At 39.3% G+C, this 17,227-nt stretch overlaps 1 protein-coding gene across 4 annotated transcripts in view; it reads left to right on the top strand.

The window, feature by feature from the left end:
• GAB3 (GRB2 associated binding protein 3) overlaps positions 1 to 17,227 on the top strand; it is a 147,826-nt gene that overhangs the window by 87,343 nt on the left and 43,256 nt on the right. For all 4 annotated transcript variants that reach the window (XM_053580915.1, XM_053580917.1, XM_053580914.1 and 1 more), the window contains exons 6-8: positions 402 to 621; positions 3,670 to 3,751; positions 4,639 to 4,741. In XM_053580915.1, coding sequence (XP_053436890.1) covers positions 402 to 621; positions 3,670 to 3,751; positions 4,639 to 4,741 — 405 coding nt within the window. The remainder of the gene's footprint in view (positions 1 to 401; positions 622 to 3,669; positions 3,752 to 4,638; positions 4,742 to 17,227) is intronic.

The following is a 17,227-nucleotide window of genomic DNA, read 5'->3' as shown; positions in this document are numbered from 1 at the left end:
TTTGGTTGCAGTTCAGCCGGGGCTGGGTTTGAACCCACCACCCTTGGTATATGGGGCCAGTGCCTTACCGACTGAGACACAGGCGCCGCCCAAGCCTTGCCAATTCTAATGGTAGCTTAGCTTGGGGTCTCCACTTAAGGTCTCACATTTTGCTTAAAGGATTTCCATAAGCTCATAACTTTCTATTTTCCAGCTTCAGATCTAGGAGAGTCAGTGCCTATATACACACAATTGCTCCAGAGGCAGAGTTTGAGCTAGAGACTCATCCAACTTTCCTGAGGAAATGCAGAGTTATTCTTTGATGATTTGGAACTGAAACCCTGTCTGCAGTGTTGGCTGGCTGCTGGTAGCAGTTTTCATGACTGGTCTGTGGTTCCCAACCATTACCTCTTCTCTTGCAGCCGTGCAAGTTCTCCCCAATGTACTCCACAGCTTCAGCCAGTGCCGAAGACAGCTACATGCCCATGAGCCCCCAGGCCACTGCCTCTGATCTTGGATCCCATGGCAGCCCTGATGACTACATCCCAATGAGCTCAGGAAACATCACAAGCCTTCTACCTGAGCTTCCTGCAGACCTGGAGCCTCCTCCAGTGAACAGAGATCTCAAGCCAAAGAAGAAACGTAAGGCACTTGACCAGGCCTGCTGTACAGGGGAGGGGAGCAAAGTCCTAGTGTCTGCATAGGAAAGGTTTTCTTGTTGAACCTCTCTGGGAAGGAGGATCTAGAGAAACCATCGCAGGGGGCTAGAAAGTATAAGGGCAAGAAAGACGTGGCTGGGGTAGAATGGGAATGGTTAGGGCACTTTACTGCTCCAGAGTGTCATGATAAAGTAGTTAGAGAACTTATAGGCTCTGTGGCTCTACAAAAACAGCCTACAAAGCCACGTTCATTCTAGAGTGCTTATCTTTGACTGCTTATCTAACAAGGCCTAGGAATAGGTAATAATGGATTAGAATGGAATCACCTGGTGTCTCCTCATTTAGACAGCACTTGGATGAATTCACAGTGTTGGCCTTCTTTAAGGCAGGCCAGAATGGATTTTCGACACCAATCCTTGAATGTCAAACTTGGTCACATACAATTTATCATTCATGGCTCTGTGCATGCCCATCAGCAGAGCTGTCAGAGGTAGGAGAGGACTTCAGCAATGAGCAGTCTTCCTCCTGAGTGCAGCTTCTGTGTTATTATCAGGCAGCTTCTCTGGTGTGCCAAGTAGCCTGGGAAGATAAGGAGATAAGAGAAGAGAGAAGGAGGAAAAGCAGGTCAAAGTGACCTGTTAGTTTCATTCTTACCTACCCTCACTTGCCTGGTTGGCTGTGTGATTATTAGGAAGCATTTGGTATAATGACTGTGATCTCTGACACTTCAACTGGTTCATTTCAACCTCTTTTTTCCCCTTGGAAGAAACTTCTACTTCCAGTGGCCCGAAACTGCTACCCAAGCTCCCTGCTCATACCTGGTCCATTCCAGTCATACCCCTGCAACTTGTGTTAAATCACATTTGCACATTTACACTGTGTTTTCAGTGGATGGGATGCAAAGATGAAGAAGCAAGGAGGCTTCTTCAGTTTGAGGGGAGGAAGCTGTGTAAAAACCTGCTAGATGAAAAAGTAGAATTATGAAGTCAGCACTGAATAAGAGAAAAGACCTGTCTTATGAGTTTCTGAGGAAATAACCCTTCATTCTAGTCAGAACTAATTTCATAGGGGCCAATAACTTTAAGATACATATTAATGTTTCACCCAATTAATTTCCTATAGTAGTGCCATCCAACAGAACTTTCTTAAAATGTGGCTAGTGAAACTGAAAAACCGAGGTTTTTTTTCTTTTTTTTTTTGAGACAGAGTCTTGCTTTGTCGCCCTCAGCAGAATGCTGTAGTGTCACAGCTCACAGCAACCTCAAACTCTTGGGCTCAAGCAATTCTCTTGCGTCAGCCTCCCAAGTAGCTGGGACCACAGGTACCCACCACAATGCCTAGCTATTTTTAGAGAGAGGGTCTTGCTCTTGTTCAGGCTGGTCTCGAACCTGTGAGTTCAGGCGATCAACCCACCTCGACCTCCCAGAGGGCTAGGATTACAGCCATGAGCCACCATGCATGGTGAGAAACTGAATTTTAAATTTTATTTCATTTTAATACATTTACATATATATGTAAATAGCCACATGTTGCTGGTAGTCACTATATTGGACACCGTGGCTCTATATGGCCTAGAGATAAGGATAGGGATATAGAACATGTTTGGTGAACTCAGGGTTGGAGATTTAGTGACTGGATTCAAGGGTGTATGCTCAGGCCAGGAGGGATAGGTTCAGGAATGAGCATAAGAGCTAAGGAGGGAGAAGCCTGCTGCTGAAATTGGGCAGTGGCTAGTGAGTGAACCTTTACCCTAGGGACTTCATCACACATGTGCCCTTTCTATCCCAGCCACTTGCCAGGTCCAAGACTCCTGGGAAAGTAATTGGGCAGCCTAGGCTCTGGTGACATGGTGGGGAATTAGAAATCTCTATTCATGTGGTTATAGCACCAGCCACAACACTGAGGCTGGTGGATTTGAACCCAGCCCAGGCCAGCTGAACAACAATGATAACTGCAACAACAAAAATAGCCAGGCGTTGTGGCGGGCACCTGCAGTCCCAGATACTTGGGAGGCTGAGGCAAGAGAATCGCTTAAGCCCAAGAGTTTGAGGTTGCTGTGAACTTTGACGTCATGGCACTCTACCCAGGGCAACATAATGAGACTCTGTCTCAAGAAAAATAAAAAAGAACAAATCTCTATGCATGTACTCTAGTGGAGAAAAGAGGTAAAGGCAGTGATGAAGTAAGACATGCAAGATGGGCCACTGCGATGGCATAAGGGTCAGGACAGATGCCACATGCTCCTCTATGTGCTGAGGCTACTGCAGAACACATCAGATAAACTCTTGTCTTTCTAGAGGACAGTCTAGACCTGACTCAAGTAATTAAAGTGGAGGAGGTGCTATGAAGGATAAGTACAAAATTCCATGAGAGCTCATGATATGGGGCCTGATCTTGTCTGGAGGTCAAAGGACGCCTTCCTAAGCAGGGCACAGTGAGCTGAGATCTCAATATGAGTAACTAGGCAGAAGAAGAAGGTTCTAGTCTAGTGGTTCTCAACCTGTGGGTCTCGACCCCTTTGTAACAATGAAAATACAATGCGGCATTAGGAAGGTTGAGAACCACTGTTCTAGGCCAAAGGACCATTGGGTGAACAATGAGTTGGAGGTGTGGAAGACTGGAAACTGGGTGATCATCTCTGCCTTTGATATGAAGGGTAAAATTTCTATTTTAGATATACCAAGTGTGAAGAAAGTGAGATTCTAAAAGGTTCAACACTTTTGTCCATTTTGTTCATACTGTGCCTCCAACACCTATAACTGCATTATGTACAGTGAGTCCTCATTAAGTGTGTATTGACTAAATATACCTCCACATGGTGACCTCCAGTAAGTGTATGACCATTTGCTTGGTAATTGTCTTTACTCTCAGTGAGGCAGGAAAGAGGAGGATGGTGAAATTCAGACTCATCATCAGTGTTGCCTGTTAGTAAATTTGAAAGGAAAGTGGCAGGTCATAGTTTACTGCCTTTAGATTCTGGCTTTGAACTCCCAGGAACTATCTATACTAGATATTGTGTGTTGTCTTATAGCACGGCCACCTCCTCTGGACCTGAGAAACCTCTCCACCATCCGGGAACACGCTTCTTTAACCAGGACTCACACTGTACCTTGGTAAGTTTCTGATTGCTCCAAGGCACATCATGCAGCATAGATACCCCCAGTGTTAGGTAAGGCTCTTTTAATGTAGTTGAAGCCCATTCTATCTAGCTTAAGCCAAAGGAGGAGTGAAGTTTATTATCAAGACCAGAGGTGTTTTACAGATCACAAAGGAAAGAATGTATTTGAGTATCCCAGGATACTAGAGCCACAAACTGGAGTGTTGTTGGGAACCCAGCACATTTGATTCTGTTTTCCCCATTCTTTGACTTGCAGAATGGGGTAGGAAAAGGGAGTTCTTAGAGAAAGAGGGATGTTGTGGTTCACAGCCTGGATACACAAACCTCAAAAAGTACTTGTACTCTCTCATCTCCTCTTTTAGAAATTGCATTTTCAGAGTCCCGAGCCCAGAAATTTCTTGGTTCACTCTAATGCCACAGGACATAATCACTTTATAAAGTAGAATTCTGCAGTGAGCTGTATTTCTAGCTAAAACTGCAGAGAAATTCAGCTTCTGACTCAGGAGTAGGATTGAAGTCAGTGTGTAGTCTTCTTATCAGGGGAATGATCTTACTTCCTTACTTTTTCTGGTTACTTTGATTGGAAACAAGAGGGCCCCAAAGGAGCATTTTTATATTTTGCCAAATTATATGATATCTTGGTCTATTTCTGGAATGCTCAGGAGCTGTGTCTCATATAGGGCCTAGAAAAAAGAACCAATTGTCCCATAGTGGGACAGAAAATGCTGGGCAGCCTCTGCTTCTTCAGGAATTGCCGTGGCCAGAGGAAGTTGTGTCTGGAAAGGGAGGGTGGAAACCCCACAGGAGCCATGTCAGTTCCTGGCTGGCTTTCAGAGCAGTTGTAAGGCATTGCTTTGACCTCATCTGTATTTTTGTTCTTAGCAATCGAACCAGCTTTCTCTCTCCAGAAAGAAATGGTATTAATTCTGCAAGATTTTTTGCCAATCCTGTTTCCAGAGAAGAGAAAGAAAGCTACATCCAAATGGTAACCTATATTTTTCACACTCTTATTGTCCACCCCAATGTATATTCTTGTGAGTTCATTATACATGTAAAAGAAACATCCATCAGAAAGTCCTGTGCAATCTTAAAATGATCACTTGATTGTAAAACTAGGTCACAAGCTTTTCTAGACTGGGAACAAATCAATTTGAGGCTGTTTTCTTTCCCGTAATACTCAAATCCTCATGTCATTTTAGGACCACAGTATTTTAAGAGAACCCAGGGCTGAGACATGTAAAATAGGAAAATGGAAATGCCAGAAATTCTTTTCACCAAGGTTATGATGTCCTGTTTGACCTCAATAGGTTAGTAGTTCCCTGGGCATTCAGTGTCTAGGCTATGAAAAGTCACATATTGCATCCTTCCATCTACCAAAACTCTTGGTAGCCCTGCCCTGACGAAGGATGAATCACTAACAATCCCCTTGGAGCATGTACAGTGCCCGGGCCATAAGTGTGTCTTAGCTTCTGGATACTACTGTTTGGGGTCTTTCTGTAGACCTGAGTGGATAGAGACCTGATACCTCTATCCTTTGATTAGCCATTCATAGTTTGAGTCCTAATGTCTCTCTCCTGCCCTGTTGCCCCTTATGTTCTCTTCATCTTAAGTGCTTTTGAGAGCATGGGTTTTTGAAGATGGAAAGGGACTTTCAGCACCTGTTGCACTTAGTTGCACTATAGCCAGGATTGTGCCCATTTTGCAATTTAGAAGTGTAGGGACATCCGAAGAGTACTTCTTTTTCAACTATGAATTTTTGAAAAGAGATCTATCTTAGAAGGAAAATGCTCAAGGCACTGTGGCTATATACTCTTGAGAAGGTAATTCTGCCCTCCTATATGTGAGGATAATAGGTAACTGAAAATCTAAAAATGGTAATCTCCAGTAAAGCAATAATTAAATGCTTCATCTTGTCTTTTTATTTGATTAAAATTGTTCTGTAAGTGCACTTAACCATAAACAGATGGAAAGTGACTCACGCAGATCTGCTGTAGTCTTCCCAATATTTCTCACACTTAGTAATGGCCCTTGAGAGACTTCTAGAAAAAAAAAACACTCTTATAAAGGATGCTGAACAGCTGCATTCTGTCTCCAGAGAGCAGAAAAGGGAAGTGAATCTAAAACCTAGTGGAAGCAAGTACACAGTCATTCCAGACACCAGCAGTTTCTTTCTGATCTCTGAGGTTGTTGAGAAAAACCAGGATTTCATTAACAACACAATTAAGGATTGATTATTTGCCCGGGCTTATCACTGATAAATGACTGTCCGAAGGCAACACTAGGCAATATGACACAGTAGATTAAGGGCCCAGAACACGAGCTGAAGGTAGCTATGAGGGAACCACCATATAAAAATGTTTAATTAAACACTAATGTTTTTGTTATCTTTAGTAATAAGATATGATTTTGATTTGGTAGGCACAACAACCACACAACAGCCCTATTTGGTAGTGTAAATCAATAAGATTTGATGCTTTAATTTTAACAGTTTTGTAAGGCTTTTAGAGTATAATTAATTCTAGACTCTTAAATTTCACAGTATTTTTAATTAATTTTTATTATGGTATAATATTTTTGAGTTTTTAGATTATTTAGTGAAATTAACTGTCTCTTGGTGTGTTGTTCTAGGAGTTGAACATATATATTGATTTGTATAAGCATCAGTACAGTCAGGATACAGAAAAATTCCCAAAATACTTCCAGATGCTACCTCCATAGCCACACCCTCCCTCTACTCCTACACCCAGGCAACAACTGCTTTGTGTGGTTAGTCACTATTATTTTGTCCTTTGAAGAATGCCACATAAATAGAATTGTACACCACCTTTTGAGACTGACTTCTTTCACTCAAAATAATGTCTTTGAAGTTCATCAGTATTGTTACAGGTGTAAATACTTTTGTTTTCTTACTGAGTGGTGTTGAATGATATGAATATGCCATGTTTGTTTATCTATTTACCCACTGAAGGATATTTGGATTGTTTCAAGTTTTTGGACAGTTATAACTGTTATCAACATTTTTTATTTAAGAGACAGAGTCTCACTTTGACACTCTCAGTAGAGTGCTTTGGCGTCACAGCTCACAGCAACCTCCAACTCCTGGGCTTAGGCGATTTTCTTGCCTCAGCCTCCTGAGTAGCTGGGACCACAAACGCCCACCACAACACCCAGCTATTTTTTGCTGCAGTTTGGCCAGGGCCGGGTTTGAACTCGCCACCCTTGGTATATGGGGCCGGCGCCCCACTCACTGAGCCACAGGCGCCACCCATGTTATCAACATTTTAAAAATATTTTTTAAAAATACTTTTACTCTTATAAAATGTAAATAACATAAAATTTGCTGTGTTGTAATGTTGTATAATCATTACCACTATCCATTTTAAGTATTTTCTCAATGTTCCAAACAGAAATCTTGTACCCATTGAGTAATATTGCCCTATTTCCCTCTCCCCTGAGTGCCTGGAAATCTCTGGTCGTCTTTTGGTCTCTGTGAATTTACCTATTCATGGTACCTCATATGGGTAGAATCATATAATATTTGTCCTTTTGTCGCTGTCATATTTCATTTAGGATGTTTTCAAGATTCATCAATATTGTAGCAAATGTCAGAATTTAATTCCTTTTAAGGCTGAATAATATTAAATTTTATGGCTATAACTATATTTTGTTTATTCATTCATCTGTTGATGGATATTCGGGTTGTTTCTAGCATTTGTCCATCATGAATAATACTGCCATGAACATTTGTGTACAAGTACAGTATATGTTTGAGTTCCTGCTTTTAATTCATTTGGATATATGCATAGAAGTGGAATTTCTGGATCATATGGTGATTCTATGCTTAGCTTTTTAAGGAACTACCACACTATTTTCCACAATGGCTGCACCATCTTACATTCCTGCCAGTAATGCACACAGGTTACATTTTCTTGCATTCACATCCTTACCAACAATTACTATTTCCCTTTATTAAAAATAATAGCCATCCTACTGAGCATGAAGTGGTATGTCATGGTGGTTTTCATTTGCATTTTCTTAATGATTGGTAATGTTAAGCATCTTTTCATGTGCTTATTGCCCATTTGTATTCACATATTTTCTTTGGAGAAATGTCTATTCAAGTCCTTTGTACATTTTTAAGTGCATCAGTTTCTTTATTGTTGTTGTTAAGTAATAAGCAGGGTTTTTTTCCATTTTTTTTTTTTTTTTTTTTTGTAGAGACAGAGTCTCACTGTACCACCCTCGGTAGAGTGCTGTGGCGTCACACGGCTCACAGCAACCTCCAACTCTTGGGCTTACGCGATTCTCTTGCCTCAGCCTCCCGAGTAGCTGGGACTACAGGCGCCCGCCACAACGCCCGGCTATTTTTTTGTTGCAGTTTGGCCGGGGCTGGGTTTGAACCCGCCACCCTCGGCATATGGGGCCGGCGCCCTACTCACTGAGCCACAGGCGCCGCCCAAACAGAAATGGGATCCTTCTTTTTTTTTTTTTTTTTTTTGTAGAGACAGAGTCTCACTTTATGGCCCTCGGTAGAGTGCCGTGGCCTCACACAGCTCACAGCAATCTCCAACTCCTGGGCTTAAGGGATTCTCTTGCCTCAGCCTCCCAAGTAGCTGGGACTACAGGCGCCCGCCACAACGCCCGGCTATTTTTTGGTTGCAGTTTGGCCGGGGCCGGGCTTGAACCCGCCACCCTCGGTATATGGGGCCGGCGCCCTACCGACTGAGCCACAGGCACTGCCCCCCATTTTTTTTTTTATTGTTGGGGATTCATTGAGGGTACAATAAGCCAGGTTACACTGATTGCATTTGTTAGGTAAAGTCCCTCAAGTAATAGGAGTTTTTAAAAATAAATTAAGCCCCTGATCAAATATATGATTTGCAAATATTTTCTTCAATTTTGTGGAGATTTCACTCTCCTGATGGTTTCCCTTGATGCACAGGAATTTTATTTATTTATTTATTTTTTTTAGTTTTAATTTTGATGAAGTCAAATTTATCTTTTTTCCCTTTATTTTATTTTATTTTTTTTTTTGAAAAAGAGTCTCACTATGTCACCCTCAGTAGAATGCTATGGCATCACAGCTCACAGCAACCTCAAACTCTTGGACTTAAGGGATTCTTTTGCCTCAGCCTCCAAGTAGCTGGGACTATAGGTGCCCACCACAATGCTCAGCTATTTTTTTTTTATTAAATCATAGCTGTGTATTAATGCAATCATGGGGTACCATGCATTGGTTTTATATACAATTGGAAATATTTTCATCACACTAGTTAACATAGCCTTTCTGGCTTTTTCTTAGTTATTGTGTTAAAACATTTATATTCTACATTTAGTAAGTTTCACATGTACCCTTGTAAGATGCACCGTAATTGTCAGCTATTTTTTTGTTGTAGTAGTCATTGTTGTTTGGCAGGCCTGGGTTGGGTGCAAACCTGCCAGTTCCAAGGTATGTGGCTGGCACCCTAGCTGCTGAGCTATAGGTGCTGAGCCTATCTTTTTTCCCTTTCATTGCCTTTCTTTTGGTGTTATATTCATGAAATCATTGCCAAATCCAATGTCATGAATATTTTCTCCTGATTTCTAAGAGTTTTATAGTTTTAGCTCTTATGTTTAAGTCTTTTTGAGTTAATTTTTATATATGGTATAAGATTAGAGTCCAACTTAATTCTTTTGCATATAGACTTCCAGTTTTTCCATCACCATTTGTTGAAAAAAATCATCATTTCCCTACATTGGATGGTCTTGGCACCTTTGCTGAAAGTCAGTTGGCCATATATGCAAGAGTTTATTTCTTTTTTTTTTTTTTTTTTTTGAGACAGAGTCTCACTTTGTCACCCTCAGTAGAGTGCTACATGGTTCACAGCAACCTCAAACTCCTGGGCTTAAGCAATTCTCTTGCCTCAGCCTCCCAAGTAGCTGGGACTACTACAGGTACCCCAACAATGGCCGGCTATTTTTTTTAGAGATGCGGTTTCTCTCTGGCTCAAGCTGTTCACAAACCTGTGAGCTCAGGCAATCCACCCGCCTCGGCCTTCCAAGTGTTGGGATTACAGGTGTGAGCCACCACATCCAGCCATGCAAGAGTTTATTTCTGGGTTCTCTATCCTATTACATTGGTCCATCTATCTGTCTTTATTGCCAGTACCCCTCTGTTTTGATTACTATAGCTTAGCCTTGTAGTAAGTTTTGAAATCAGAAAGTTCAAGCCCTCCAATGTTGTTGTTTCTCAAGGCTGACTTTGCTATTAAGGGTCCCATAAGACTTCCATGTGAGTTTTAAGATAGGTTTTTCTACTTCTGCAAAAAATACCTGTGGCTCAGTGGTTAGGGCACTGGCCCCATATACCGAGGGTGGTGGGTTCGAACCCAGCCCTGGCCAAACTGCAACAAAACATAGCCGGGCGTTGTGGCAGATGCCTGTAGTCCCAGCTACTCAGGAGGCTGAGGCAAGAGAATTGCCTAAGCCCAGTAGTTGGAGGTTGCTATGAGCTGTGATGCCATGGCACTCTACCGAGGGTGATAAAGTGAGACTCTGTCCCTGAAAAAAAAAATGCCATTGGGATTCAGATAGGATATGCTTTGAATTTGGAGATTTTTTGTATGTAATATTGTCATCTTAACAATATTAAGTTTTCCAATCCATGAACACATTTCATTTGTTTTCTTTTTTTTTTATTTTTATTAAACCATAGCTGTGTACATTGGTATGATCGTGGGGCACCATACACTTGGTTCATAGATCGTTTGACACATTTTCATCACATTAGTTAACATAGCTTTTGTAGCATTTTCTTAGTTATTTTGCTAAGACCTTTACATTCCGCATTTACTAGGATTCACATATACCCTTGTAAGATGCACCGCAGGTGTAATCCCATTAATCCCCCTCCTTCCCCCTCTCTCCCCCCTCCCTCCCCTCCCTTTCTCCTTTCTCCCTATTCTTAGGTTATAACTGGGTTATAGCTTTCATGTGAAGGTCCTACATTAGTTTCATAATAAGGGTGAGTACATTGGGTACTTTTTCTTCCATTCTTGAGACACTTTACTAAGAAGAATATGTTCCAGCTCCATCCATGTAAACATGAAAGAGGTAAAGTCTCCATCTTTCTTTAAAGCTGCATAATATTCCATGGTGTACATATACCACAATTTATTGATCCATTCGTGGATCGATGGGCACTTGGGCTTTTTCCATGACTTAGCAATTATGAATAGGGCTGCAATAAATATTCTGATACAAATATCTTTGTTATGGTGTGATTTTTGGTCTTCTGGGTATATGCCCAGTAGGGGGATTACAGGATTGAATGGCAGATATATTTTTAGATCTCTAAGTGTTCTCCATATCTCTTTCCAAAAGGAATGTATTAATTTGCATTCCCACCAGCAGTGCAAAAGTGTTCCCTTTTCTCCACATCCACGCCAACATCTCTGGTCTTGGGATTTTGTGATATAGGCTAGTCTCACTGGAGTTAGATGATATCTCAAAGTAGTTTTGATTTGCATTTCTCTGATGATTAAAGATGATGAGCATTTTTTCATATGTTTGAAGGCCGTGCGCCTGTCTTCTTCAGAGAAGTTTCTCTTCAAGTCCCTTGCCCAGCCTGCAATGGGATCCCTTGTTCTTTTCTTGCTAATGCCTTTGAGTTCTCTGTGGATTCTGGTTATTAAACCTTTGTCAGAGACATAACCTGCAAATATCTTCTCCCATTCTGAGGGCTGTTTGCTTGCTTTACTTACTGTGTTCTTGGCTGTGCAGAAGCTTTTTAGTTTGATCAAGTCCCAATAGTGTATTTTTGAAGCAGCTTCAATTGCCCGGGGGGTCCTTCTCATAAAAAACTCGCCCAACCCAATGTCTTCAAGGGTTTTCCCTACACTCTCTTCTAGTATTTTTATAGTTTCATGTCTTAGGTTTAAATCTTTAATCCAGTGAGAGTCTATCTTGGTTAATGGTGAGAGGTGTGGGTCCAGTTTCAGTCTTCTACAGGTTGCCAGCCAGTTCACCCAGCACCATTTGTTAAATAGGGAATCTTTTTCCCACTGAATGTTTTTAATTGGCTTGTCAAAGATTAAATAACGGTAAGTAGCTGGATTCATCTCTTGGTTCTCTATTCTGTTCCAAACATCTACTTCTCTGTTTTTGTGCCAGTACCATGCTGTTTTGATCACTATCGATTTGTTCATTTGTTTATATGTCCCTTAATTTCTTTCACCGATGTTTTATAGTTTTCAGTGTGTAAGTCTGTATCTCCTTGGTTAGATTTATTCCTTAGTATTTATGCTTTTGATGGTATTATAATTTTTTTTTTAATTTCCTTCTCGGATCATTCATTGTTAGTGTATAGAAATGCAACTTATTTTGGGATGTTGATATCATATCCTGCAAAGGCACTGAATTAAGTTTTTCATTTATTATACTTTTATGCCAAATCTTTAGGGTTTTCTATATATAAGAGCATATTATTAGCAAATAGAGATTATTTTACTTCTCCTTTCCCATTTGGATGATTACATTCCTTTTGTTCTTGCCTAATTGCTTTAGCTAGAACTTCTAATATTTTGTTGAATAGCAGTAGTAAAAGTGGGCATCTTTGTCTTATTCCTGATTTTAGTAGTCTTTTACAGGTTTTTTGTGGATATAAGTTTTCATTTCTCTAGGGAAGTGGTTCTCAACTAGGGGTAATTTTGCTTCTCAAGGGACATTAGGTTAATATCTAGAGACTTATGGTTGCCACAACCTGGGGAGGAAGGAGTGGTGTTATTGGCATCTACTAAGAAATTGTTTGTTTTCTTACATTATATCTCAGAATCTGGAGCTTATCTTTTCATTCTCTTCTGTCTTTTGTAGAACAAACATTTTAAAATTTGATTGAGTGTAATTTATTGATTTTGCTTCTTTCCTAGATTGTTATCATGTCTAAGAAACTCTTTTCCTAACCCTAGTTCATCAAGATTTTCTTCCATTTTTTTTTTAAGATTATTATCATTTAACATTTAGGTCTAAAATCCATCTTGATTTAATTTACTTTTTTTTCTAAGATGTGCAGTTGAAGTTGATTATTTGCATCTGGATGTCCAAAAGTTCCAGTACCTTTCTTTTTTTTTGAGATGGAGTTCCACTTTGTTACCCTCAGCAGAGTTCCATGGCATAGTAGCTCACAGCAACCTCAAACTCTTGGGCTCAAGTGATCCTGTTGACTCAGCTTCCCAAGTAGCTGGGACTATAGGCACCCATCACAACACTCAGCTACATCGAGATGGGTCTCGCTCTCAGTGAGGTTGGTCTTGAACTCGTGAGCTCAGGCAATCTACCTGCCTTGGCTTCCCAGAGTGCTAGGATTACAGGCATGAGCCATCACGCCTGGCCCAGTACTATTTGTTTTAAAGACAACCCTCTCTTTATTGAATTGCCTTTTCACCTTCGTAAAAAATCATTTGGGCATATTTGTGTAGAATCTGTATTCTGTTTCATTGTCTATCTCTTTGCCTGTACGATATAGTCTTGATTATTGTAACTTTATAGTAAATCTTAGAATCAAAAAGTATATTATATTTAACTTCATTCTTGTTTTTAACATTTATTATTTTATTCTATTTCCTTTGTCTTTCCATATAAAACTTAGAATTAGCTTTTCTTTATCTACAAAAAATATCTTGATCAATTTTTTATTGGAATTGCACTAAATATATAAGTAAATTTGAGAATTGACATCTTTTCTGAATCTTTTAATTTATAAATACAGTATATCTTTTCATTTATTCAGATTTTCTTTGATTTCTTTCCTCAGAACTTTGTAATTTTAGCATATAGGTATTATATACATGTTTAATTTGATTTATATGTAAATATTTCATTTTTGCAGTATTGGCATTTTTATAATTTCAGCTTCCAGTAGTCCAATGGTGGTATATAGAAATATGATTGATTTTTGTGTTTTGATTTTGTATCCTGAAACATTAATAAATTCACTTGTTGGGAAATTTTTATTTCCTTTAAATTTCTTGAGATTTTCTATTTACGTGATCATGTCATTTGTGAATATAATACTTTATTTCTTCATTTTTAATCTGTATGCTCTTTATTTCTTTTGATTGCCTTATCACCAGGCTAACACTTCCAGTACAGTGTTGAATAGATGTCTTGTTCTCCATCTTAGGTGAAAAGCATTCAGTCTTTAAGTATTAAGTATGATGTTAATTTTAGCTATTTTATAGATATTCTTTGTCAGGTTAAGGAGGCACTCTTCTAATTCTAGTTTACTGAGAGTTTTTCTCATGAATGGATGTTGAATTTTAGTAAACGTTTTTTTCTGTACTCGTTAATATGATCACATTGTTTTTTACACTGTTAATGTCATGGATTATACTGGTTAATTTTTGAACATTGAACCAGTCTTCTATTCACTGAATAAACCCATTTGATCGTGGTATATTAAATTTTAAATTGCGTATGAACTTATGGACACCCTGTATATTGCTAGGTTTGACCGATAATTTTGGGGGGGGATTTTTGTGCCAGTTCTCATAATGAATGCTGAGATGTAGGTTTTGTAGTGTCTTTGTGTGGTTTTGTTATCAAGGTAATACTGGGCTCCTCACAAAGTGTTCTTTCCTCTTCTGTCTTCTGGGACAAATTATACAGAATTAGTTATATTTATTCTTTAAATTTTTGGTATAATTTACTAGTGAAAAAATTGTGTGAATTCCATTTTTTTAATATTTATAGAACCATTGTGTATTCAATCTCCAGTGAATTTTGGTTAGGAGATTTATAGTTTTTTACCCTTATATTTGGATCCATAATGAATCTTTTATTAGTTTTTATGTATGATATGTGATAGAGATCAAGTCTCATTTTCTTTTTTTTTTTTTATTGTTGGGGATTCATTGAGGGTACAATAAGCCAGTTACACTAATTGCAATTGTTAGGTAAAGTCCCTCTTGCAATCATGTCTTGCCCCCATAAAATGTGACACACACTAAGGCCCCACCCTCCTCCCTCCATCCTTCTTTCTGCTTCCCCCCCACAACCTTAATTGTCATTAATTGTCCTCATATCAAGATTGAGTACATAGGATTCATGCTTCTCCATTTTTGTGATGCTTTACTAAGAATAATGTCTTCCACTTCCATCCAGGTTAATACGAAGGATGTAAAGTCTCCATTTTTTTTAATGGCTGAATAGTATTCCATGGTATACATATACCACAGCTTGTTAATCCATTCCTGGGTTGGTGGGCATTTAGGCTGTTTCCACATTTTGGCAACGGTAAATTGAGCTGCAATAAACAGTCTAGTACAAGTGTCCTTATGATAAAAGGATTTTTTTCCTTCTGGGTAGATGCCCAGTAATGGGATTGCAGGATCGAATGGGAGGTCTAGGTTGAGTGCTTTGAGGTTTCTCCATACTTCCTTCCAGAAAGGTTGTACTAGTTTGCAGTCCCACCAGCAGTGTAAAAGTGTTCCCTTCTCTCCACATCCATGCCAGCATCTGCAGTTTTGAGATTTTGTGATGTGGGCCATTCTCACTGGGGTTACATGATATCTCAGGGTTGTTTTGATTTGCATTTCTCTAATATATAGAGATGATGAACATTTTTTCATGTGTTTGTTAGCCATTCGTCTGTGGTCTTTAGAGAAAGTTCTATTCATGTCTCTTGCCCATTGATATAAGGGATTGTTGGCTTTTTTCATGTGGATTAATTTGAGTTCTCTATAGATCCTGGTTATCAAGCTTTTGTCTGATTGAAAATATGCAAATATCCTTTCCCATTGTGTAGGTTGTCTCTTTGCTTTGGTTATTGTCTCCTTAGCTGTACAGAAGCTTTTCAGTTTAATGAAGTCCCATTTGTTTATTTTTGTTGTTGTTGCAATTGCCATGGCAGTCTTCTTCATGAAGTCTTTCCCCAGGCCAATATCTTCCAGTGTTTTTCCTATGCTTTCTTGGAGGATTTTTATTGTTTCATGCCTTAAATTTAAGTCCTTTATCCATCTTGAATCAATTTTTGTGAGTGGGGAAAGGTGTGGGTCCAGTTTCAGTCTTTTACATGTAGACATCCAGTTCTCCCAACACCATTTATTGAATAGGGAGTCTTTCCCCCAAGGTAAGTTCTTGTTTGGTTTATCAAAGATTAGGTGGTTGTAAGATGTTAGTTTCATTTCTTGGTGTTCAATTCGATTCCAAGTGTCTATGTCTCTGTTTTTGTGCCAGTACCATGCTGTCTTGAGCACTATGGCTTTGTAGTACAGCCTAAAATCTGGTATGCTGATGCCCCCAGCTTTATTTTTGTTACTAAGAACTGCCTTAGCTATACGGGGTTTTTTCCGGTTCCATACAAAACGCAGAATCATTTTTTCCAAATCTTGAAAGTACAATGTAGGTACTTTGATAGGAATGGCATTGAATAGGTAGATTGCTTTGGGAAGTATAGACATTTTAACAATGTTTATTCTTCCCATCCATGAGCATGGTATGTTCTTCCATTTGTTAATATCCTCTGCTATTTCCTTTCTGAGGAGTTCATAGTTTTCTTTATAGAGGTCCTTCACCTCCTTCGTTAGGTATATTCCTAGGTATTTCATTTTCTTTGAAACTATGGTGAAGGGAGTTGTGTCCTTAAGTAGCTTCTCATCTTGACTGTTATTGGTGTATACAAAGGCTACTGACTTGTGGACATTGATTTTATATCCTGAAACATTACTGTATTTTTTAATGACTTCTAGGAGTCTTGTGGTTGAGTCTCTGGGGTTCTCTAAGTATAAGATCATGTCGTCAGCAAAGAGGGAGAGTTTGACCTCCTCTGCTCCCATTTGGATTCCCTTTATTTCCTTGTCTTGCCTAATTCTATTGGCTAGAACTTCCAGCACTATGTTGAATAGTAAAGGTGACAGAGGACAACCTTGTCTGGTTCCAGTTCTAAGAGGAAAAGCTTTCAGTTTTACTCCATTCAGTAAAATATTGGCTGTGGGTTTGTCATAGATAGCTTCAATCAGTTTTAAAAATGTGCCACCTATGCCTATACTCTTCAGTGTTCTAATTAGAAAAGGCTGCTGGATTTTATCAAATGCTTTTTCTGCATCTATTGAGAGGATCATATGATCTTTATTTTGCCTCTGTTAATATGGTGGATAACGTTTATGGACTTGCGTATGTTAAACCAGCCTTGCATCCCTGGGATGAAGCCTACTTGATCATGATGAATGACTTTTTTGATGATAAGCTGTAATCTATTGGCTAGGATTTTGTTGAGAATTTTTCCATCTATATTCATGAGTGAGATTGGTCTGAAATTCTCCTTTTTGCTTGGGTCTTTTCCTGGTTTTGGTATCAGGGTGATGTTTGCTTCATAGAATGTGTTGGGGAAGATTCCTTCTTCCTCAGTTTTTTGGAATAATTTCTGCAGTACAGGAATAAGCTCTTCCTTGAAGGTTTGATAGAATTCTGGAGTGAAGCCATCTGGGGTCATTTT

This window comes from Nycticebus coucang, chromosome X (genome assembly GCF_027406575.1).
Source record: "Nycticebus coucang isolate mNycCou1 chromosome X, mNycCou1.pri, whole genome shotgun sequence".
Taxonomy (NCBI): domain Eukaryota; kingdom Metazoa; phylum Chordata; class Mammalia; order Primates; family Lorisidae; genus Nycticebus; species Nycticebus coucang.
This window is presented reverse-complemented; position numbering and strand designations above follow the sequence as displayed.